At 38.8% G+C, this 25,100-nt stretch overlaps 1 protein-coding gene across 7 annotated transcripts in view; it reads right to left on the bottom strand.

The window, feature by feature from the left end:
* NUP153 (nucleoporin 153) overlaps positions 1-25,100 on the bottom strand; it is an 88,837-nt gene that overhangs the window by 50,137 nt on the left and 13,600 nt on the right. For 5 of the 7 annotated variants that reach the window (XM_086706181.1, XM_086706182.1, XM_086706186.1 and 2 more), the window contains 3 exons: positions 13,371-13,596; positions 358-606; positions 81-220 (listed from right to left, as the gene is read on the bottom strand). In XM_086706181.1, the coding sequence (XP_086562307.1) occupies positions 81-220; positions 358-606; positions 13,371-13,596 (615 nt within the window). Of the gene's footprint in view, positions 1-80; positions 221-357; positions 607-5,104; positions 5,130-13,370; positions 13,597-25,100 lie in introns of those variants that run through there. The other 2 variants (XM_086706185.1, XM_086706184.1) reach the window with 2 other exon arrangements.

Genomic DNA, 25,100 nt, shown 5'->3' with positions numbered 1-25,100 from the left:
TGCACAGAAACAAAATGATAAATTATGAGCAATAAATACTCAAAACAAATGTGATTGAATCCAATCTTACTAGTACTCACAGGGGAAAGTGTTCCAAAGGCAGACAAGTTGAATGCTGGTTTTTTTGAGCTGGTGGCAGTGTGCTGTGAGAGTGAATGAGTACGTTCAGCCTCTGGGGACCACAGAGGTGGCACTGAAGTGTTCTTTGTAACAGTTATATCTGAAACAAAAATATGTAATGCATAGTTAGAGCACTAATTACAAGGCCCTCAATTTTTATAAACAGAAAATGAAAATTACAAGTAAGAAAAAACCTATCCCATGAAATTTAACTTTACTACCAAACACCAAGAATACCTTTATCAGAAGCTCTTGAAGAAAAACCACTGGTAGTTGAGATGTTATCATCATCATGTTGAGAGGTAGAATCTTTAATTTCCTTTACAAGGGAAAATCCAGAACTGCCAATTGGGAATGCCGAGGATGTGGAGGGCTGACAGTGTAGTGCAGGAGATTCCAACACGGAGAAATTCATATGGCTCCGATGAAGAGAAGGCCTTGTTAATACATCTGGGTAATTTGAAGAAGTACTAGTTGTTGAGGGTTCTTTAAAGAGTTAAAAAAAAAAAAAAAAAAGGCATTAGTATTAGGAATATACAGCTTAGAAAAAGCAATACAATATCACAACAAAATGGTTTTTAAGAAAACATACTATATAACATCGCTTCAATTCAAGCCACTGAAGCCTCCCATAAGCTCAGTTTAAGCTATTCTTTACTCAAAAAAGGTTTCATCTAGCTGCAATGAATTTACTTAACCTCGTATCAAACTATGTATGTTTCAGGGATCACATGCAATTTCTGAAAGTGCATGGCTCTTTATTGATATTGATGCTTCAATTGCTACTATAAAACCCGCTCATAAAGAGTAAAAGAAGCTATAGAAGTCATAGCAACCACTATTAAAATTGTAGATCTCCCAGATATTTTATATACAGACATAAATCGTTTCTCTAATTATATAATCATGCTATGCATCCAGTTCTATGACCTGCTTTTTCATTTACCAATTTTGTCTCTACATACAGCGCATTCCCTTTGAAGACCACATTGTATGTTATCATGCTAATTGACGCGAATTATTTTGTGATTATTTTCCCAATGTTCCATCGAACATATATGCACTGATATCTGCATACTCTTAAGAGTATTCTTTTGGATTAATCCATGGTTCTCTAAGAATAGAAGCACAAAGAGAAATAATTTAAAAAATACTTTTAAGCTTCCCACAAAAATATCTGATTCTGTAAGTCTGAAGTTAGGCCCATAAGAGAATCAATGGGATAAACAATTATATGGAATTGCTCTGCAGGACTCAATCAGAGAGTATGCTCATTTTTGCTTATGAAACATACCGCAATCCTATCAGTTATACTCCCACAAATAGCAAATGACAATGTACATTTCCACCATAGTCTCTAACACTGGATATTAACCTTTTCTGATTTCTATCAATCTATCAAATGGCACCATTATTTTATTTGCATTTATTTAAATGAGAGGGATAGTGCGTCCTTCCCTATACTCATTGTTCATTTACACTTCTATTAATTGCTTACTGATATAGTAATTTTTTAATGTTTATTTATTTTGAGAGCGTGCACACCAGTGGGGGAGGAGCAGAAAAAGAGGAGACAGACAATCCCAAGCAGGCTCTGTGCTGTCAGCACAAAGCCCAATGTGGAGCTCAAACCCATGACCTGTTAGATTATGACTTGAGCTAAAATCAAGAGTTGGATACTTAACCAACTGAGCCACCCAGGCGCCCCAATAAAATCTAATCTTTGATCAGTAAGATACTGCAATATGACCTGAAATATTACAACTATTTTTCACTGTTGGCTGAACCTATTCATTTTGTTGACGCTATTTTTTGCAGTACAGAAAATAATTTGTTTACAAGGTTTGTATACCTTGTAACCTTTGTTCACTTTTGTAAACTTTGTTTACAAAGGCATTTACCATTCCAAGACTATAAGAAATAGAAAATTTTACTGATTTTTTGGTACTGCACTGTTACTTTTATTTCAATATAATATTTAATCTTGAATCCATCTGGAGTCAGTTATGATATAGTAGTGAAGGAAAGATTCAGCTTCATTGTTTCCCAAATGGTTAGTCTGTTTACATTCTAAAATAACCTTCGTTTTTTTTGTTGCTGTTTATTTTTGAGAGAGAGAGAGACAGAGAGAGAGGGCGTGCGCGTGCAGGGGAGAGGCAAAGAGAGAGGGAGACAGAATCTGAAGCAGGCTCCAGGCTCCAAACTGTCAGCACAGAGCCCAATGCGGGGCTTGAACTCACAAGCCATTAGATCATGACCTAAGCCGAAGTCAGACACTTAACCTACTGAGCCACCCCTAAAATAACCTTAAATAAGCTACCTTATAATCACGGAGAAGCCACCACTACCACATACTAAATCCCGAAAGGCTTTTCACCCTCTTCCCCAGTGATGTATCTGTACAATAATGTTTTACCCACTACAACTTTAGAACACATTTAGTAACTGTAAAAGTTACTCCAACCCACCCCCACATTCCCCTTATTCTTTTTCAGAATTTCTCTACTCATCTTCAGGTGTATTTTCAAAAACCCTTAAAATCATTTGTCAAATTTCCAAGACTCTCAATTAGGCTGGAATGTCTGGGCCTCCAGACTAGTGCTTCTAATTTAAATAATTATAAAACTGAACAGAATAGGAGATATCTTTCAAACAACAGAAAACGGCACAAGAAAACTCAAAAAGTGAGCCCTATCACTACCCAGCTCTCTACCTAGGTATGTTTTCGGACCTGGAAGAAAGAGCTGGAGTCCAAGCAGAACACAGCAGGCAGAAATCAGAATTAAGGGCACTGGACAGTAGAAAACTGCAGGGAAGGGCCTCCAGAAGTCCACATGGGTGTGTCCAGACAGTGAATGGGCTTTCCATGCACAGAGTGAGAACATATAAGGCTTACCAAGTATGAGCTACTACAGAGTTGAGGAAACAAGTCACTAGGAAGTGAGCAATGCTAGGGGGCAAGAAGCAGTGTTGAGGACACAGGAGCCACAGGGTTGCCAGAACTTAGAGATCCCATAAACACCTCCTTAAATCCCTGGCATTCAACCGAGATGTTGGAAAAGCTTCCCCTTGAGACAAAGGATCATGTCCTAGAACAACATGTCCTATGTTCTAGGACATAGGTTTAGACTCAACCTAAAAAGCCACAAGAGAAACAATTTGCAGACTAAGTCCTATCACTTTAGGGAATTTAAGAAATCTTGGACCCTCCACAGATGCACAATTAACAAAACATAAAACTAAGTTTACAAAGTTCAAAATGACCAGTAACAACTGCCTGCTCAAACAACAATCAATACTCCTCAGTGGAAGATAACAGCATCCCAAATCTCTACATGTATTTTTCAAAATGACATATATAAGAAAAATGTGATCAACAGTGCAGAAAAAAGTCAACTGGAATTAAACATGAGATAGATGATGCAATTAAAGGCTTTAAAAATAAGTATTTTAGCTATGTTCAAAGTTCCTAACAGACTCATTAAAATGATTTGATTTGGATCACACTGAAGTTAAAAGATTTTAAAAAGGAAGGGATACCATGCCCAGCATTGTTTTCCTACTGACTTTTTTCGTTCAGCTCTCCTTTATGTTCCTCAGCGGAACAAAAGAATTTCTTCTAGAGTGCCATACACTTCTGAAGTTTATTTCTAGGTTTTTGTTGTTTGATATTATAAGTAGGATTCTTTCTTCCTTCATACTTTCCGTTTACTGCTTAAATAAGTTACTGGGGTTTTGTTTTTGTTTTTCTATATTAACTTTGTGACTAATTTCTACAAATCTCTTATTCTAATCAGTTGTTTGGTTTTTTTCCCATCAACTGGCTCTCTTGGGTTTTCTGGGTATTATTTTGCTTCCTTCTTACCAATACTTACATGTATACATACATCCTCTTACCTAATTACATCTTTAACATCCAGAAGTGGTGATGATGGGATTCCATTTTATACCTGACTTTAATGGGAATGTTTCTAATGCTTCACCATTACACATGATTCTGGCCTTTGGATGACTAACATGTTAAGCAAGCTCTAAATGAAATAAACAATTCTAAATAAAATACATAGCAAATACCTATTAATTATCTACCAGAAAGAAAATAATTACAAGACTTCCACTATATAAATATGCTAACTTATATTAATAATTCCCTCATGATAAATGATTCCTTATATCCCAAGATTAACTCTCCCTAGTGAGTAAGAAGATTCTATTTTTTAACGTGCTGCTGGATTGTATTTGATGCTCTGTAATTTTCTTCCTCAAAGTCTGTCTTCAAAAATACTTAAGAGCATAAGCAATAGAAAACAATTCCAGATTATTTAGTTTCAAAGTACTATTATACAAAAAATAAGATTCAGATAAAAACACTTAACTAGAACTGGAAAGAAACACCAACATAATAAAAGTCATATATGAAAAACTCACAGGTAACATCAAACCCAATGGTGAAAGACAGATTTTCCTCTAACATCAAGAACAAGACAGGGATACCTGCTTTCCCCACTTTTATTTAACCCAGTATTGCAAGCTCTAGCCAGAACAGTTAAGGCAAGAAGAAAGGCATCCAAAGTTGGAAAGGAAGAAATAAAATAGCTCTATTTACAAATGATATACCTTGTAAGTAGAAACCCCTAAATATTACACACACACACACACACACACACACACACACACACACACACACACACACACTCATTGGATTAAATTAATTCAGCAAAGTAGGAGGTTACAAAATAAGCACACAAAAATGAGCTGGGTTTCTATACACTAACAATGCACATTTTGGAAAGCAAATTAAGGAAACAATTCCATTAACAGCATCAGAAAAAAACAAAACACTTAGAAATTAACCAAGAAAATGAAAGACTTGAACAATGAGAACTATAAAACACCACCAAAAGAAATTTAAGAAGACATAAATGGAAAGACATCCCAGGGGGCTTGGCTGGCTCAATGGGTCCAACTTCAGATTTCAGCTCACCTCATGATCTCATGGTTCAGGAGATCGAGCCCCATGTCAGACTCCACGCTGTCAGCATGGGATTCTCTCTCCTCTCTGTCTCTGCCCCTCCCTTGCTCATGCTCACATGCACACGCTCTCTCAAAATAAATAAACTTAAAAAAAAAATGTCTTCAGTAAGGTGGGTGGTTTCAGGATCACCATACAAAAACCAACAGCTTTCCTCTAAATCAGCAACAGTTGGACAAATGGCATTTGTATTTTCTATTTCTAATTTGTATTTTACAATAGCAACAGAACCTGTAAAAAGAACAGAACAGACTTATTTAATACCTGTTCCTGAGTGAGAATATTCTTCCTCCCAGCACCCCCCAATATAATTTCAATCTGTTCAGTTGAAGTGTAGTTGACACACAGTTCCAAGTGTACAACTTAGTGATTCCACAGCTCTGTATGTTACCACGACGAGCATGCTTGGGATTCTCTCTTTCCCTCTCTCTTTGCCCCTCCCCTGCTTGTGCTCAGGTACACACGCTCTCTCTCTCACACAATAAACTTAAAAAAAAAAAAAAAAAAGAAAGAAAGAAAGACATCCCATGTTTTTACATTGAAGAAACTAATATTGTTAACATGTCAATACTACCCAAAGCAATCTGCTGGTTCAATACAATGCCTTTCAAAAACCCAATGACGTTTTCTCAAAAATAGAAAAATCCATCCTAAAACTCTTATGGAATCTTCAAGGGCCCTTAGTAGCCAAAATAATCTTGAAAGGAACAACAATGTTGTCAGTTTCACACTTCCTGATTTCAAAACATATCACAAAAAAGTAATCAAATTAGTGTGGTACCAGCACAAAGACAGACATGTAGACCAATGGAAGAGAACAGAGAGCCCAGAAATAAACCCTTACATACATGGTCAAATGATTTTCCACAAAGGTGCCAAGACTACTCAATGGAAAAAGGACAATCTCATCAACAAATGGTTCTGGGACAACTGGAGAGATGCATGCAAAAAGAATGGAAGTGGACCCTTACATGATATACAAAAATTAACTCAAAATGGATTAAAGACCTAAAAAGCAAGACCCAAAACTATAAAACTAGAAGAAATCAGAAGGGAAAAAGCTTCATGACATTGGTCTTGACAATGATTTCCTGGATCTGATAGGCAACAAAAGAAAAACAGACATGTGGGACTATATTAAACTTAAAAACTTCTGTGCACTAAAAGACACAATCAACAGAGTGAACAGGCAACTTACAGAATGGTAGAAAATATTTGCCAATCATATATATGATAAGAGGTTAATATCCAGAATATATAAATATGAACTCCTACAACAAAAAAATCAAATAATCTGATTAAAACCCAGGCAAAGAACTTGAAGAGATGTTTCTTCAAAGATGATCTACAAATGCCAACAAGCATATGAAAAGATGCTCTCAGCATTAAAAATCACAGGAGAGGGGCACCTGGGTGGCGCAGTCGGTTAAGCGTCCGACTTCAGCCAGGTCACGATCTCGCAGTCCGTGAGTTCGAGCCCCGCGTCGGGCTCTGGGCTGATGGCTCGGAGCCTGGAGCCTGTTTCCGATTCTGTGTCTCCCTCTCTCTCTGCCCCTCCCCCGTTCATGCTCTGTCTCTCTCTGTCCCAAAAATAAATAAAAAAACGTTGAAAAAAAAAATTTAAAAAAAAATCACAGGAGAAATACAAATCAAACCACAATGAGATCCACTCACACCCACGAAGACAGCTACTATCAGAATAACAAAATAAACATTGGCAAGAACATGGAAGAAGTGGAACCCCTGTGCACTACTGGTAGGAAATGTAAAATGACACAGCCGCTGTGGAAAGCAGTTTGGCAGTTCTTCCAAAAAAAAAAAAAAAAAAAAAAATAGAATTCCCATATGCCCCAGCCAATTCCACTTCTGGGTATATACCTAAAAGAACTGAAAGCAGGGTCTCAAAGAGATCTCTACAAGCATGTTCCCGACAATAGTATTTACAATAGCTTAAGGGCAGAAAGAACCGAAGTATCCATCAACAAATGAATGAATGTGGTATATATGTGTAATGGAATATTATTCAGCCCTAAAAAGGGAATATATTCTGATACATGGTATAATGTGGATGAACCCTGAAGACATGGTAAGTGAAATAAGCCAGTCCACAAAAGGACAAAAACATAGGAGTCTACTCATAGGAGATCTCTCTCTCTCTCCCCCTCCCCCACCCCTCCCCAAACCACACGCACACACGCTCTTTCAAAATAAACAACTTTTAAAAATCACTATTCATGGAACATATTTTTAAAATTTAATAGAATATTTAAATTGCTTCATATGTAATAATTCTTTATCAAGCTCACTCAAATTAAGAGAGCTACTGGCTGGAGTTTGAAAATCTACTACTACTGACATTTAAACCTATAGGCATTTATTTTTTTTTTTTTATTTAAAAAAAAAATTTTTTTTTCAACGTTTTTATTTATTTATGGGACAGAGACAGAGCATGAACGGGGGAGGGGCAGAGAGAGAGGGAGACACAGAATCAGAAACAGGCTCCAGGCTCCAAGCCATCAGCCCAGAGCCTGATGCGGGGCTCGAACTCACGGACCGTGAGATCGTGACCTGGCTGAAGTCGGACGCCTAACCGACTGCGCCACCCAGGCGCCCCAAACCTATAGGCATTTAAACACTATACTATTTTAATTTTTCTGCACTTAGGACGCACATATGTATAAGCTGAAATGCTTGTTCAAATACAAAGTATTCTAATTTTGTAGTATATTTTATTTATTTTTTTTATTTTTTTAATTTTTTTTTCAACGTTTTTTATTTTTTATTTTTGGGACAGAGAGAGACAGAGCATGAACGGGGGAGGGGCAGAGAGAGAGGGAGACACAGAATCGGAAACAGGCTCCAGGCTCCGAGCCATCAGCCCAGAGCCCGACGCGGGGATCGAACTCCCGGACCGCGAGATCGTGACCTGGCTGAAGTCGGATGCTTAACCGACTGCACCACCCAGGCGCCCCGTAGTATATTTTAAAACAAAAGGACAATTTTCTAGCTATTGGCAGACATCTGTTAAATATAGTCTGTATAGGGGCACCTGGGTGGCTCAGTCGGTTAAGCGTCCGACTACGGCTCAGGTCATGATCTCCCGGTCTGTGAGTTCAAGCCCCGCATCGGGCTCTGTGCTGACGGCTCAGAGCCTGGAGCCTGCTTCGGATTCTGTGTCTCCCTCTCTCTCTGACCCGCCCCTGTTCATTCTCTGTCTCTCTCTGTCTCAAAAATAAACATTAAAAAAAAAATGTTTTTTAAATATATAGTCTGTATAGACACTATAATGGAAAAAGAAAACTACTGTGATGTACTTCTACTTGAAGGTATGATGCTAACAGCAATGCTACTTTTTTAATACTTACAGAGCTTCTTTACCCCCAAAACCAGGACCAATAAAGAACAGTTTGGGATAATAAGACTAAACAAGGCCATGTCGTCTACAGACTTATGTCACTCACAAATGCCCAGTGTCTAAGAGTGTATCTATCATCACATGGCATTAATTAGACAAAGTAGTCTACAACTTTGAGTCTACTGCCGACTCATGCTAGATATGCCACTGCGGGGCCTTTCAGAGGCCTGAGTTCTTACTGACTCAAGGAAACATGTACGTTATTTCAGATTCTCACTGATCCATCCCACTAACCTAGCAGAAGAAACCCAAACACCCAAAGACTCACCATCATTAAGAGAGTCAATACAAGGGGCACCTGGATGGCTCAGTTAAGCGTCAGACTCTTGATTTTGGCTCAGGTCATGATCTCACAGTCATGGGATCAAGTCCCACATCGGGCTCTGTGCTGGGCGTGAAGCCTGCTTAAGATCCTCTCTCTCCCTCTCTCTCTCTGCCCCCTCCCCATGTCTCTTTATTTATAAGTAAATAAATAGATAGATAAATAGATAAGACAGTCAACACAAGGAAGTACACAGGCATAAGGCTGCAGACAACAGATTTTAAATGGGCCACAGATTCTAGAGCTGTTCTTACTGCACTGTGCTATTTGAGGAATGTACAATACTCTCCAGCTCCACTTGAGGAATGTACAATACTCTCCAGCTCCAGTTACTATTAATATGGAAGTTACACTGGTAAAATTAATATTAAGTAAACAACATTCAGGACTGTTACATCGAAATTATTTTAAGCTTTCAATAATTTGACATCACTTTAAGAACAGACATGTCTAAGTTGTTTTTTGAGAATGCATTGTCAAATTTAAGTATAACGTTTCAGAGTAAACAAATGGAATTGTTTTATCTAGTAAGATCTATATTCATCACACTGAGGAGTTATCAGTGGGACTTCAAGTCACACATTATGTGATTACAAGTACTGAATGCAACACTGTGAGAAGAGAACTGTCTGGAACTAACAAAATTCAAGATAGGAGCAAGATTCAGATCTAAGATAAGAATGAGGTGGGAAATACTATCAAGTTCCTGAAATTAGTATCTAAAAGCTGCTCACAATTTGCTTCTGCACAATTAGAGGAGTTAGGGTAGGAAAGTGGGTGAATTAGTGTGGGAACAGAGAAAACAAGATCAGCCCTAGTTGGCTGTCTTCAAAGATGGGTAATGGGTACACAGGTGTTCTTTGCAGTAGTCTCCTTATTATGCAGTTTGAAATCTTCCATAGTAATGTAAGTTTAGAAGTTACTCACAAAGGTCTACGTGTACCATACACGTAACATAAAAACTACCATATGAACTTAACACAATAAAGAAAATCTGAGTTACAACTGACCTTGGCAAACCACTGAATAAATCCCATTAATGAAAATACAAATACAGACAAAAAAGAACTGTACAGATGTAAAATGAGAAACACTATCTCACACCTGAACTAAATTAATTCTTCAAGTTAGTTAATCCTCATAAGCATGGTCATTAGGATGGAAAAGAGGGTGTCTGTCACTGTGGATATAGGCTAGGGAACACAGAAGTCTATAATGAAAAAAGAGAAGCTGGGGTTCCCTTCAATGTCCAGGGGGAAAAATGAGATAGCAGCACTCAGCTTAGACCTACTAGGTAAAGCCTCAAGGTGGTTGTTGGTAATAATAGATTTGAAAGAAATCTGTCTAGGTGTAGATACTAAAACTTCCTAAGTTATTCTAATAAAAATAAGCAAACATTTAAAAATTAAGCCAAATCAAGTATTACTAAGAAAATTTAGATACGTCATTTCTCCACAGTGAGAATCATTCTTACAGGCCCATTTCACTCTCACTAGGTTTCACTACAAGCATACCAGGCAGGAAAATACATTACTACAACCACCAAAATTAATAGGCCATACACACCAATTGTTTAGGCAATACAAGACTTTACACAGAGTTAGAAAACTTTTATAATTATAAATAAGTTAAAACATGTAACAAAAGAAAAATATATATACACAAAGAAATATATACAAAGAGATAAACTGGACTTCAACAAAACTAAAAACTTTTGTGCTTCAAAGGACAGCATCAAAGGGCGCCTGGGTGGCTCAGTTGGTTGAATGTCTGACTCTTCATTTTGGCTTGGGTCATCATCACGGTTTGTGAGTTTGAGCCCCGCACTGGGCTCTGCTGACAGCATGCAGCCTGCTTGGGATTCTCTCTCTCTCTCTCTCTCTCTCTCTCTCTCTCTCTCTCTCTCTCTCAAAATAAAGAAATAAACTTAAAAGATTAAAAAAAAAAAAAAAAAGGACACCATCAAGAAAGTAAGACAATCCACAGAATGGGGGAAATATTTGCAAATCCTACATTGATAAGGGACTTATATCCAGAATACGTAAGACCTCTTCTCAATCAACAACCGAAAGACAAAGAGCCCAATTAAAAATGGAAAAGGGAGGGGCGCCTGGGTGGCGCAGTCGGTTAAGCGTCCGACTTCAGCCAGGTCACGATCTCGCGGTCCGGGAGTTGGAGCCCCGCGTCGGGCTCTGGGCTGATGGCTCAGAGCCTGGAGCCTGTTTCCGATTCTGTGTCTCCCTCTCTCTCTGACCCTCCCCCGTTCATGCTCTGTCTCTCTCTGTCCCAAAAATAAATAAACGTTGAAAAAAAAAATTAAAAAAAAAAAAAAAAATGGAAAAGGGGGGTGTGAACAGCCATTTCTCCAAAGATACACAAACAGCCAATGAGCACATGGTAAGATGCTCAGTATTGCCAGCACAGAAATGCAAATCAAAACCACTATGAGATTATCACTTCAACCTACTAGAAGAGATTTAATAAAAAAATTAAAGGGGTGCCTCCTGGCTCAGTCAGAAGAGCATGCAGCTCTTGATCTCAGGGTCGTGAGTTCAAGCACCATGTTGGGTGCAGAGATTACTAAGAAAGAAACTTCTGGGGTGCCAGGGTGGCTCAAATGGTTGAACATCTGACTCTTGATTTCGGCGCAGGTCATGATCTCAAGGTTCGTGAGTTGGGAGTCCAATGTCAGGCTCTGTGCTGACAGCACGGAGCCTGCTCTCTCTGCCACACCCTCCCCTGCTGGCGTGCACATGTGCTCTAAATAAACATTTTCTTTAATAAAAAAATAAACTTAAAAAAAATTAAAAATGGAAAGTAAGTATTGGTGAGGGCGTAAAGAAACTGGAATCTTCATATACTGTGGGTGGGAAGGTAAGATGGTATGGCCACTTTGGAAAACAATTATTCCTCAAAACGTTAAAATTACCGTATGACCCAGCAATTCTACTCCTACGTGTACACCCAAGAGAAAACAGCCACACAAAAACTTGCACATGAATGTTCATGGCAGCAATACTCATAATATTCAAAAAGTGGAAATAATCCAAATGTCCATTAACTGAGTGGATACACAAAATAATCCACACCACAGAATACTGCCTGGCAATAAAATGGAATAAAGTTCTGACACACACTGTGACACAGATGAACCTTGAAAAACATGCTGAGTGAAGTAATCCAGACATAAAGGACCACATATTCAAGGATTCCATTTATATGAAATGACAGTACAGGCAAATCTATAGAGACAGATCAGTGGTTGTCTGGGATGGACAGTGACTATTCATGAGAATAGATTTTTTGGGGGAGAAGTGGGGGTGAGAGGGATGGTGAGGAAAATGTCCTAAAACTGACTGTGGTGATAGCTGAACAACTCTGTGAATATATTTAAAACCACTGAATTGTACACTTTTTTTTAATGTTTATTTTTGAGAGACAGAGAGAGCACAAGTGGAGTAGGGGCAGAGACAGATGGAGTCAGAGTCCAAAGCCAGCACCGGGCTCCGAGCTGTCAGCACAGAGCCCAATGCAGGGCTCGAACTCACGAGCTATGAGATCATGACCTGAGCCTTAGTTGGACACTTAACCAACAGAGCCACCCAGGCACCGCCCCCCAGGGTTTTTGAGTACACTTGACAACATTATTACGTCAGTTTCAGGTGTATAATATAGCAGTTCAACAAGTTTATACTTTATGCTATGCCCACATGTGTAGCTACCATCGGTCAACACAACTCTATCACACTATCACTGACTGTATTCCTTAGGCTGTGCCCTTTATTCCCATGACTTATTCCATAACTAGAAGACTGTTATCTCCCACTCCCCTTCCCCCATTGTGCCCATTCCCCCAATTCCCCTCCCCTCTGGCAACCATCAGCTTCTTCTCTGTATTTATAGTTCTGATTCTGTTTTCGGTTTGTTTATGCATTTGTTTTTTTAGACTCCACATGAATGAGATCATTCGACATTTGTCCTTCTCATTTCTCTGACTTATTTCACTTAGCATAATACCCTTTAGGTCCATCCATGTTTTTGCAAATGGCACAATCCCCTCTTGTTTATAGTTGCTTACTATTCCTGAGCGTGTGTGTGTGTGTGTGCATGTGTGTATTCCACATCTTCCTCACCCATCATCTTAGTGCCAGGACCTATTCTAATGGTTTCACATTTACTTTTTTCAAACCAATTTATGAAGATACTGAGAGAAAACAGATTCTCTTGTCCGAAGCCACAGGACAGTCTGTAAAATTCAAACTCCAAATCTAACACCAGAGACTGCACTCTTAAATGATTTATCAGCCTCCCTTAATAAACAAAAAGCTGGTAAGTAACTCATTTGAACCTGATCATCACCCTCCTCCTACATGGTTTATGTACTACCTAATTAGATTTACCACAGCCAAGTAATATAAAGATATTTAAAATTAAGGCATGAAAACCTATCGCTCATAACAAAATATTCACATTCTGTGTACCTTCTGTATTACTGACTGTGGGCTCGGGAGTGATTCTCCCATCATGAATATTAGAGCTCTCCTCATCGGCATATATCAGATGATCATCTTCTCTATTTTCCGGCCACTGTGGTACCTCTCTTGTGTCTGTTGAGCAGCTGCACACATCTTCATTCTTGTTGAAGTATCTTTGTAGCCATCCTGGCACAATATTCTTAACAGATTCTGTAACCCTGCTAAGAATGCCCTGTTGGAGGGAGAAATACATAAGGCAGTTTTAGAAATTTATCTTTCTACATTAGTACTTACACAAAGCCCTACCAAGCAAAACACAACTACTTCCAAAGTTTCCTAAAGTTCAGACACTTGAGTTATGCCAAAATAATGGTATTTTACAATTCTATAGACATTATGAAATTCCTATTTTTTTCTTTCTTCCATACCCATGAAATCAATAACTGCCCCCAAAAGGCCTTATTATTCTAATCTTTAAAAAAACTCCAACAGGCAGGGTACCTGGGTGGCTCAGCTGGTTAAGCATCTGACTCTGGATTTCGACTTAGGTAATGATCTCACAGTTTGTGAGATCGAGCTCTGCATCGGGCTCTGCACTGACAGTACAGAGCCTGCTTGGGATTTCTCTCTCTGCCCCTCCCCTGCTTGCTCTCTCTCTCTCTCTCTCAAAATAAACACTTAAAAAAAATACTTTATTAAAAAAATACAATTAAAAAAAAACTCCCAACAGGCCATCAAATAAGCCCATACATTTCAGATTAAGTAATGAGATAATACACTAAAATGTTACAATCCCAGCGAAAGGCATCCATTTTGATTCCAGCATATTAAAAGAAGCAACACTTCCTCTCCAAACAGGACCTGGCAGAATGGCTTCCTCAAGGAAGGGTGGCAAAAAGGGCCATTCTGCCATCAAAAAGGTAGTGACCAGAGAATACACCATCAATATTCATAAGAGCATCCATGGAATGAGTTTCAAGAAGTGTGCTCCTTGGGCACTCAGAGATCTGGAAATCTGCCATGAAGGAGATAGGAACTCCAGATGTATGCACTGACACCAGGGTCAACAAAGGTGTCCGGACCAAAGGAATGAGGAATGTGCCATACCGTATCCATGTGCAGTTGTCAGAAAACATACCAAGGATGAAGATTCACCAAACAAGCTCAATACACTGGTTATCTATGTACCTGTCACCACTTTCAAAAGTCTACAGACAGTTAATGTGGATGAGAACTAATCGCTGATTGTCAAATAAAGGTATAAAACTGCAAAAAAAAAAAAAAAAAAAAAAAAAAAAAAAGCAACATAAACAATACCTTCAACAGTTTCTGCAATTGTTTTATTGCACATTAAGAAAGATAAAAAATTTGAATATAAATATGAGTTTTTTTAAGGAGGAACATAACTAATCCAACATAATAAATTGAATAAATAATCTAAGATTTTGGGGGCACCTGGTTGGCTCGGTCGTTAAGCATCTGACTCTTGATTTCAGCTCAGGTCATGATCTCCTGGTTTGTGAGTTCCAACCCTGCGCGGGGCTGTGTCGCTAGTAGCACGGAGCCTGCTTGGAATTCTGTCTCCCTTTCGCTCTGCCCTTCTCCTGTGAGCACTCGTGCACGCGCTCTTTCTTTCTCTCAAAAGCAAGCAAGATATTTCTGATGGGAAAATTCTGTTACATCAAAGGTTGTTGGAAGATCTGAGGAATTAACTTTATTATGACAACTTTTAAAGGGAGAAAAAAACGTGTGGTATAACAACACTATTATTAACATTTATTGTAGCTTTGCTATGTACCAGGCCCTGTTCTAAGCAGTTTAGACATATTAAATGTAATCCTCACAATAATTGTATGAAGCTGGCATTAATAATGTCACTTTACGGACGAAGAGAGACAGTGTAGTTTAAAGTAACTTACCTAAGGTACAAACACAACTACTATGGTTTATCTAGGATAAAGTGAAAGGATGGGCTTTGGGATTGATAGGACCTAGGATAAAATTTGAGTACTTCCCGGTACTTTGATTTACTCTAGGTAAAATAACAATAATACCCTTCCTACTCTTACCTGAGAGAGAATTATAACAAAAATCAAATGAAATAAAGTGAAAGTACTTCACAATTTACAAAATATAACAGAAACATATACTGATTAATGAGGAAGAAAAAGCCAGCAGAAACAAACTGGGGTGAGATAACCAATTTTAGGCAACAATTTCCTTCATAAAGTACCATTTGTGGGGCTTCAGGGAAAGAATCACAGGAGGAAAAACACGAATTGGCAGGTATAAAAAACAATAGTTAAAAATCACAGCAGAATAGATAAATCTACTCTGAAAGCTAACCCAAGACCAAGAAGCCTTGAAAAATCCTGTCAACAGAAAAGACTGATACAGGCACTTGAACAATATTTTCTCTACTGTATGAAAAGTATAGCTAACCACTGGGAAATATGTAATTATTTTTCCATGTATTCTCCAAACAGAAATTTTGAACCACTCTACAACAATGTAAGCTCTCTAGTAACACATGAAGCCAACAGTCCTATAAAATACTCACTACTGGAAACACAGATTCACTGTTCCCCTTCTCAGTACTGTAACTCAGTATTAGTTATTCAGAAGGATTATCTATCCACATCCAGGATTTAGCATTTATAAAAATATACATGATATTTATTATTGTACTTATTACCTATACTTAAATATTTATTTACCACCTCCCTACATATTTCAAAAGATTTGAATAGGCTTACAAAATATAAACGTAACACTGTTTAAATAAGACTTGAAAAAAGACACATACTTGATAGACGCAGTAAGTTACCTGAAGCAGTGATAGCAAGAATTTAATGTACAATAATTTTTTTGTGAATTTCTAAGGTGTTAGGCTACTAAAAATACCAGAGATCCTCTGTGATCCCTACTCACTTAGGGAGGCAAGTACAGGGGCACCTGGGTGGTTCCGCTCATTAAGCATACAACTCCGGCTCGGGGGTGTGATCCCACGGTTCGTGAGTTCGAGCCCTGAGTTGGGCTCTACGCTGACCGTGCCCCAAGCCTGCTTGGGATTCTCATTCTCTCTCTCTCTCTGCCCCCCCCACACTCACTCTCTCTGTCCTCCCCACTCTCTCTGTCTCAAGATAAATAAAAATTTTTTTAAAAAGAAAGTACAGAACAGCAACATTACACCATCATTCACCGAAGGTCACTGATGCGGCAGCATTAGGTATTGTGGAGAATAATCAAACAAAACTGAACAGTCAAAATGGATAAAATAAAGCTCATTCACCAAAGCTCTTAAAGTTTGCTTAGATCCTTCTCTTTTTCTAAACCAAAATTTAGCCAGTGTGTCTGGTCACAGCCCACAGCAGCGTTAGTGTAAGAACATTACAGTGAGAGAGGGCTTACTGATGGCACAATGAGGGACGGCACGGACAGCTTGGCAGAAACAAGAAACGCAGGTGATAAAACTGACCTGGAATCATTATAAAAAACCAGCATCCCTAACTTCAACATACCTGTGTAGGGTAAATGACCCCTAAGGCAACAACAACAATTAAGCTCAGTATACTCTAGCACAGTGGTTCCCAAAGTGTGGTCCCTTTGCCGGTAATCTCAGCGTCAACTCATGCCCTGCCCCACAGCCCTACTAAACAGGGCTCACCTGTTTAACAAACCCTCCCAAATGAGTCTAATGTACACTCAAGTTTGAAAGCCACCATTCTAGTTAAAGAGACTCGGAAATTAGATGCATTTCAAGAAATTACAATACATTTGAGAGAAAAGGTCCCTCTGTAAGAGGGGAATAAAAATTATGTATACTTAACTCCTAACAGTTATCTGGAAAACATATGTATGTGGAGCACTAGTCGTACAATAACTAAGATATATCATAAGATATTTTAAAATTAATCAGAAAAACAAATCTTACAGTGGACTGTGAACATAAGGCAGCTTATTTCTAGAACTATTTCCCCAGTCATTCCCCCAACTGTAGCCATGGTTTTTACCTCTTCTATTATTAATGGGTTTTTTTCTATCCATTCATTTCTCCAAAATAAATTCAGCTCTTCCTACACAATACAATCTATCAAATCACAGATTTGATGTTGTACTGGTCTTCACTTGTTCTTCTCTCACTCATTCTCGATGGGCTGTCCCACCAAACTGGCTTCTGGTAGGAATGGCCCATGAGAGACTAGGGAATACTAGATATTCATGGAATGCAGAGAAGACAATTCTTTCTTGCGCGCCCTCTCTGATCAAGGGCCCCATCTCTAAAACTGCAGCTCCAGCCAGGTGGGCCCCACCCCCTGCACTCCAGGTACACCATTTCTTCCTTAATCCCTCCAGCCCTCGGCAGAGTAGCAGCCTCCCGCTACTGCTAGTTGCCAGTATTTACTCCTTTAACCGCCCATGTATCTCAAAGCAGACTCTTCCTTAAAGATATTTCAGTTGAACATCTGGAGTGAACGAACGGTTTCTCGCAGGGCCCCCTAACTGATAAAGCAGTGCTACTTGTTAATTTTTTTTTCTAATGAACATGAAAATGAAAAAGTCCATGTAGCCTTATCAACAAAGGAACACACATACAACACTCATAATACTCAAAAGTTCAGTCCAGTCTTTATCTCTGTAAAATATTTGAGAATGTTATTCAACTTATATAGGTAAACGCAGGTGTTATTTTGTTCATTCAATTCATTCAATCAATACTTACTGATGGCACACTACATGTCAGGCAAGGAACAGTGGGGAGCAACAGAAACAAGTTCCTGCTCTCCGAGAACTTAGTAAATATAATAGGAAAACAACATGGTGATTCTGTGCTATGAACAAAAATAAAGCAGCGAAGCAGAAGGGGATAGGTATTTTACATAAGCAAAGACCTAGCCATGCAAACTTCTGGTAAACTACGACAGAGTAAACAAAAAGGGCAAAGTCTTAAATACAGTACTGTCCTTGGCACATGCCTTCTAAGTTTCTGGTAAACTTATTAATAAATACGAAATCTAATAAGCCTTAAATAACTATTAAAAACTTTAAAAATTCCTCTTTAATCATATGTGTGTGCATGTCAATGGATGGGAATGTATGTGCAATCCTTTGTTCTGTAGCTTATATATCTAGTCACTATACAAGGACTAAAACAGTGGATCTCAAATTAGTCTTCAAACCAGCAGCACTGGTGTCACCTTTGAGCAAGTTAGAAATGCAAATGTCTTTTAACAAGCTCCTGAGGTGATTCTTATGCAAATTAAAGTTTGAGAACCAGGGTACTAAAATCACCTAAAACTCAAAGACTGTGTTCCCAATTAAGGCTACGGAAAACATAGCTGGCCGGTAAGTTGAACTACAACATAAAGTTTTACCTAAAAGACCACCCTATTTCCATGATTATCTCATTATGGAATATTATCATACCTTTATACCAATTTTGTAAATATCTACCTTATAATATCAGCTCTGAAAAATCAAACAAGCAGTAAACATAAAAGCCTACCTTTGCATCTGTTTTATTTCCACTTCTTTACAGTTAATAACCAGCTATCAGATATTACAATTTTTAAAAACTGCTAGGAAAAATATAAATCTGATTATGCTCAGAACTGGAGAGACTATAAACAGCTAAGGGACTTTGTCTATCAAACAGACTTGGAGAGATACTTTCCTGCCTGGCAATTTTTTTTTTTTAAGAGTTCTGAAGTACCAGAGGCACCTGGGTGGTTCAGTCAGTTAAGCATCCAACTCTTGGTTTCGGCTCAGGTCATGATCTTACGGTTTGAGTTCGAGCGCCACATCAGGCTGCATCAGGCTCCATGCTGTCGGTGTGGAGCCTGCCTGAGACTCTCTCTCTCTCTCTCTCTCTCTCTCTCTCTCTCTCTCTCTGTGCCCCTCTCCCGCTCAGGCGCATGCTCTCTCTCAAAATAAATAAACTTCAAAAAAAGTTTTTTTTTTTTTTGAACTACTAGATTCTTCAGTCACTAAGTGGAAAACTGAGAAAGGCTGAGGGAACGAGAAAAGGAGAGAAATAGTTTTCTTATGGAAGAAAAAGCACCTCTGATGCTTTTACTAAAGAAGGTGTACATTTTCAGGAGTTCTTGAGAGAAGATGTTTCAGGTCTTCATGGAAATGTGGCACGTCAGCTTCCTATATGGACCTGAAGAAAGACCGCTTTATGATACCAAGAGGAAAAAAACCCGACAGGGAAACAGAGGTACACTGAGTAAAGGTCTACTAAGGAGTGAATATGCAAGTCCTCCTTTACCGGACTAACTTCTAGACTTTCAGAGGCTTCAGTGGTAGGCAAAACTGCCACCATTATACCTGGGTATCGGAAAACCTACAGAAACCTACAGAAAACCTCTGATCCCTCAGGTCTGGGCCAGTCACCCCTTATATGCACCAACAGTACCCTGTACTTCCTTTATGATGGCAATTTGTCTAACAGAATGATAATTAGTCTGTCCATCCACTCCACTAGAGCATCAACTCTGTGAGGACAGACAACAGATCTGTACGGTACACAGATCAGTTGATGCACAGTTTTAATTTTAAATTTTTTTTTTTCAACGTTTTTATTTATTTTTGGGACAGAGAGAGACAGAGCATGAACGGGGGAGGGGCAGAGAGAGAGGGAGACACAGAATCGGAAACAGGCTCCAGGCTCTGAGCCATCAGCCCAGAGCCTGACGCGGGGCTCGAACTCACGGACCGCGAGATTGTGACCTGGCTGAAGTCGGACGCTTAACCGACTGCGCCACCCAGGCGCCCCAATGCACAGTTTTAATTTATCCACGACTGCGCTGCTCAACCAACCTCTTATACCCACATAAGAATATTCCGTGAAAAGGGGCCTGGGTGGCTCAATAGGTTAAGCATCCAACCTTGGCTCAGGTCATAATCTTGTGGTTTGTGAGATCAAGCCCCACATCAGTCTCTCTGCTGTCAGCACCAAGCCCACTCCAGATCCTCTGTCTCCCTCTTCCTCTACCCCTCCCCTCTGCCCCCTCTCAAAAATATATAAACATGAAAAAATAGGTATCTTATGACAAGTTGCTAAAAAGGACTTCAGTAATTCTAGAATCCAAAAATAAGTGATACGTTTTCTTGGTGTAATAGTTTCACCTTATTTTTTGGCAGAAGAACAGACACTCAGATCAATGGAACAGAATAGAGAACCCAGAAATGGACCCACAAACGTATGGCCAACTAATCTTTGACAAAGCAGGAAAGAATATCCGATGGAGGGGCGCCTGGGTGGCTCAGCTGGTTAAGCGGCCGACTTCGGCCCAGGTCATGATCTCGCAGTCCGTGAGTTCGAGCCCCGCGTCGGGTTCTGTGCTGACAGCTCCGAGCCTGGAGCCTGTTTCAGATTCTGTGTCTCCCTCTCTCTGACCCTCCCCCATTCATGCTTTGTCTCTCTCTGTCTCAAAAATAAATAAACGTTAAAAAAAAAAAATTTAAAAAAGAATATCCGATGGAATAAAGACGGTCTCTTCAGCAAGTGGTGCTGGGAAAACTGGACAACGACATGCAGAAGAATGAACCTGGACCACTTTCTTACACCATGCACAAAAATAAACTCAAAATGGATGAAAGACCTAAATGTAAGACAGGAAGCCATCAAAATCCTCGAGGAGAAAGCAGGCAAAAACCTCTTTGATCTTGGCCGCAGCAACTTCTTACTCAACACGTCTCCAGAGGCAAGGGAAACAAAAGCAAAAATGAACTACTGGGACCTCATCAAAATAAAAAGCTCTGCACAGTGAAGGAAACAATCAGCAAAACTAAAAGGCAACTGACAGAATGGGAGAAGATATTTGGAAAAGACATATCAGATAAAGGGTTAGTATCCAAAATGTATAAAGAACTTCTCAAACTCAACACCCAAAAAACAAATAATCTAGTGAAGAAATGGGCAAAAGACATGAAGAGACACTTCTCCAAAGAAGACATCCAGATGGCCAACCGACACATGAAAAAATGCTCAATGTCACTCATCATCAGGGAAATACAAATCAAAACCATAATGAGATACCATCTTGCACCTGCCAGAATGGCAAACATTAACAACTCAGGCAACAACAGATGTTGGCGAGGATGCGGAGAAAGAGGATCTCTTTTGCATTGTTGGTGGCAATGGAAGCTGGTGCAGCCACTCTGGAAAACAGTGTGGAGGTTCCTCAAAAAACTAAAAATAGAACTACCCTACGACCCAGCAATTGCACTACTAGGCATTTATCCAAGGGATACAGGTGTGCTGTTTTGAAGGGGCACATGCACCCCCATGTTTATAGCAGCACTATCAACAATAGCCAAAGTATGGAAAGAGCCCAAATGTCCATCGATGGATGAATGGATAAAGAAGATGTGGTATATATACACAATGGAGTATTACTTGACAATCAAAAAGAATGAAATCTTGCCATTTGCAACTATGTGGATGGAAATGGAGGGTATTATGCTAAGTGAAATCAGTCAGAGAAAGACAAATATCATATGACTTCATTCACATGAGGACTTTAAGAGACAAAACAGATGAACACAAGGGAAGGGAAACAAAAATAATATAAAAACAGGGAGGGGGACAAAACTGAAGAGACTCCTAAATATGGAAAGCAAACTGAGGGTTACTGGAGGGGTTGTGGGAGGGGGGATGGGCTAAATGGGTAAGGGGCACTAAGGAATCTACTCCTGAAATCATTGTTGCACTATATGCTAACTAATTTGTATGTAAATTAAAAAAATAAAATTAAAAAAAAACAAAAAAAGAAAATATTATTTTTGTTGCTACACTAGTAGCCCTTCCTCCAAAAAGACAACTTGTGGAGCTAGCCAAGAGTACGGGAAAACTGAACCATCCTCTGGAATGATAAATAACACAAAGCCAATGAAATGAAGAAAAGCAGAAAGGTAGCCAAAGAAAGCAAAATTAATGAAGGGCTTAGAAAAATCAACAGAACAAATGGGGCATCAAAATCTTAAAAATACTCCTTATAACCCTGAAGTGAAGTCTGCACTAGAGAATCATAAGTAATGAACTTGTATCAAGGATTAAAAGAGTGAATCTTTAAATTTGGACTAGTTAAACTGACTGAATTTTTTTCTAAGAACTCAGGGATTTTCATGTGACAAAAATTGGCAAAACATGGCAAAAATGCCACTGATATTTACAACAAATAATCTGGAGGCTAGAAGTAAATTCAATTCAACACTAAATGCATATCAAGCACATTCAATGTGTAAGATACTGTGACTATATTAGCTTTTCGAATTATTTTTAACCTGAGTTCAAGGATTAATGAAAGACGGTGGAGGTGGGGCAAGGCTCTTTTACCATCCTAATTCAGAACTCGTTTGTAATGAAAAAAACATTCTTTTCCTATGTATCTTTTCACCAATTTGTAACCTTAGAATAACCAGAGACATCCCTCCTACGTGGCCAATTTACCATTACTATACAGCCTACCCTCTCCTTATATAAAGCTCTCTATTCCTATTAGGTTTTAGTTTTCTTGACTTTGGTTCTGTTAAATTCTCTTTTCTCCATGTTATCCTCTATTAAATAGTAGTAGTATTCAGATTATAAAATCCCTGTTCTCAGGTAACTTCACTGGGTCCCTAACTATAAATACCAAATATAATCCATCTTCAGTTTCAGGGTTTTGGAGCCCCTATTGCCCCAAATACACTGCTGTTTTCATTTCTATCTGCTCTTTTGGCTCCCTTTATTTTGTTAATACCTGTCACTGGCTTTTACTTAGTTTTCTTTCAGGGTTCTGTGCACACTCTCGTTACCCACTGAACTCCTGTGTCACCAAGTTCTCCTTTCCAAACTTTTTTGAAAGTCTTATGTTGTAGTTTCCCTGTTTTCCCCTTTGCTCCCTCCAAGCCCGAACGAAGAAGAACAAAGGCTACAGAACCCAAGACTTCACATAAGACTTAAAGAATATCTAATTATATGGGGCACCTGAGTGGCTATGTCCGTTAAGCATCTGACTTCGGCTCAAGTCATGATCTCACTGTTCGTGAGTTCGAGCCTGGCACTGGGCTCTGTGCTGACAGCTCAGAGCCTGGATGCAGCCTGCCTTGGATTCTGTGTCTCCCGCTCGCGCTCTCTCTCTCTCTCTCTCTCTCTCTGCCCCTCCCCCACTAGCTCGGGCGCACTCTCTCACTCTCTCAAAAATAAATGTTAAAAAATTTTTTTAAATAAAATAACGAATATCGAATTATAAAAACATCTGAAACACTAAATAGTAAAAATCTAGATGCCATTATAATCCTTCAGTTATTTCAAGGTTTGTAATATATCTATTCTAACATTACTAAATTTTAACACCTAACTTTAACACTCAGTTATTTCCACAAGGGAAAAAAGTAATGAAGTATTCAAAATCTAATATGGTTATACTGAATCTGGTTTCAATAATCTGAATTTAACCTTCAAATCTAAGCTATTATCTGTCCTATTTTACAACCTACAGATAGTCATTCAGCAGCCAAGGTTTCGCCATCCACAGTCCAAATCCTTACAGCCACTTAAAATCCACACTTTTTCCATTTCTCTTCTCAACTTCAAGAAATGAAGCCAAAAAAACCACGAGCATAAAAATTATTCTGGCTAAAAAAATGTTTTAACTACAACTGGCCACAAATTTCAAAAGTCCTCCTTCAAAAGTCTGCCCTAATGCAGTAAGGAGAAACATGTCCTGACTTGGTCTCTTATTTTTAGTGTTCCACATTATAGAGGTGGTATTCATAGATAATTAACAGTAATCAAACAAGAACAAGAAAAGGAATCCCTAAAAGACCTTTCAAACTAGCCATAGGAAACCCAATAAAGACCAAAGCAGTTTAACCCACTAAAAGTTTTATACAAGATATTGTCACTTTTCTTAAATAATCTATTTGAAAACGGGATTTAAGAGTTTACTTCTTAAATCACACTATGAAAAAGATAAGCAAAATCAAGCAAACTGAAACATCTATACACAGGAAAGGCATTCTACCATCCTGTTTCTGATAGCAAACAGAGTAAATTGTATCTTGTAGCAAGACTTTAAATCAGGCCACCCAACACAGAAGAATCTTAAAAATATATTGCAACCAGGGCCATAAGCTAACCGCCTACAAATAAAACCATTTTTGAAAACACGAGGTCATTACATCTTCCTAATAATATTCTGTGCCTAAAGAAAATGGTTTTAATTAGTAACATCAGACCGAAGTCTTCATTTTACTTCAAACACTGGTAAGTGAATTGATAAAATATCACATACAAGGGCCTCTCATCACCAACAAAAAACCTACTATGCACTAAGTAAGTTAATATTTGGATTTACTCTCCTATACACTTAAATGACTGGCATTTCTTGAAGGCAACATGTTCGAAAATAAGTACTCAATAAGTTTAAGTTTGGCCTCATCACCTAGTAAAAAGTCCCTAAATCCAATAAAAGCCTATTAAAGCTTGAGGTTGGGTACATAAAGGAAAAAAACCCTACTGAGAGGCAGCAAAATTCAAAGACAAACATTTATATCAAAAGGCTGTATTTAGGGGCAGCTGGGTGGCTCAGGGGATTGAGCGCCCCACTCTTGATTTCGGCTCAGGTCATGATCTCGCTGTTCCTGGGATCAAGCCCGCGTTGGGCTCTGCACCGTCAGCTTAGGATTCTCTGTCTCCCTCTCTGCCCCTCCCCTGCTTATTCACTCTCTCTCAAAAATAAATAA

This window comes from Puma concolor, chromosome B2 (assembly GCF_028749965.1).
Source record: "Puma concolor isolate L17-30 chromosome B2, mPumCon1.1.hap2, whole genome shotgun sequence".
Taxonomy (NCBI): Eukaryota; Metazoa; Chordata; class Mammalia; order Carnivora; family Felidae; genus Puma; species Puma concolor.
The sequence above is the reverse complement of the archived record's forward strand: the minus strand, read 5'-3'. Positions and strand labels throughout refer to the sequence as shown.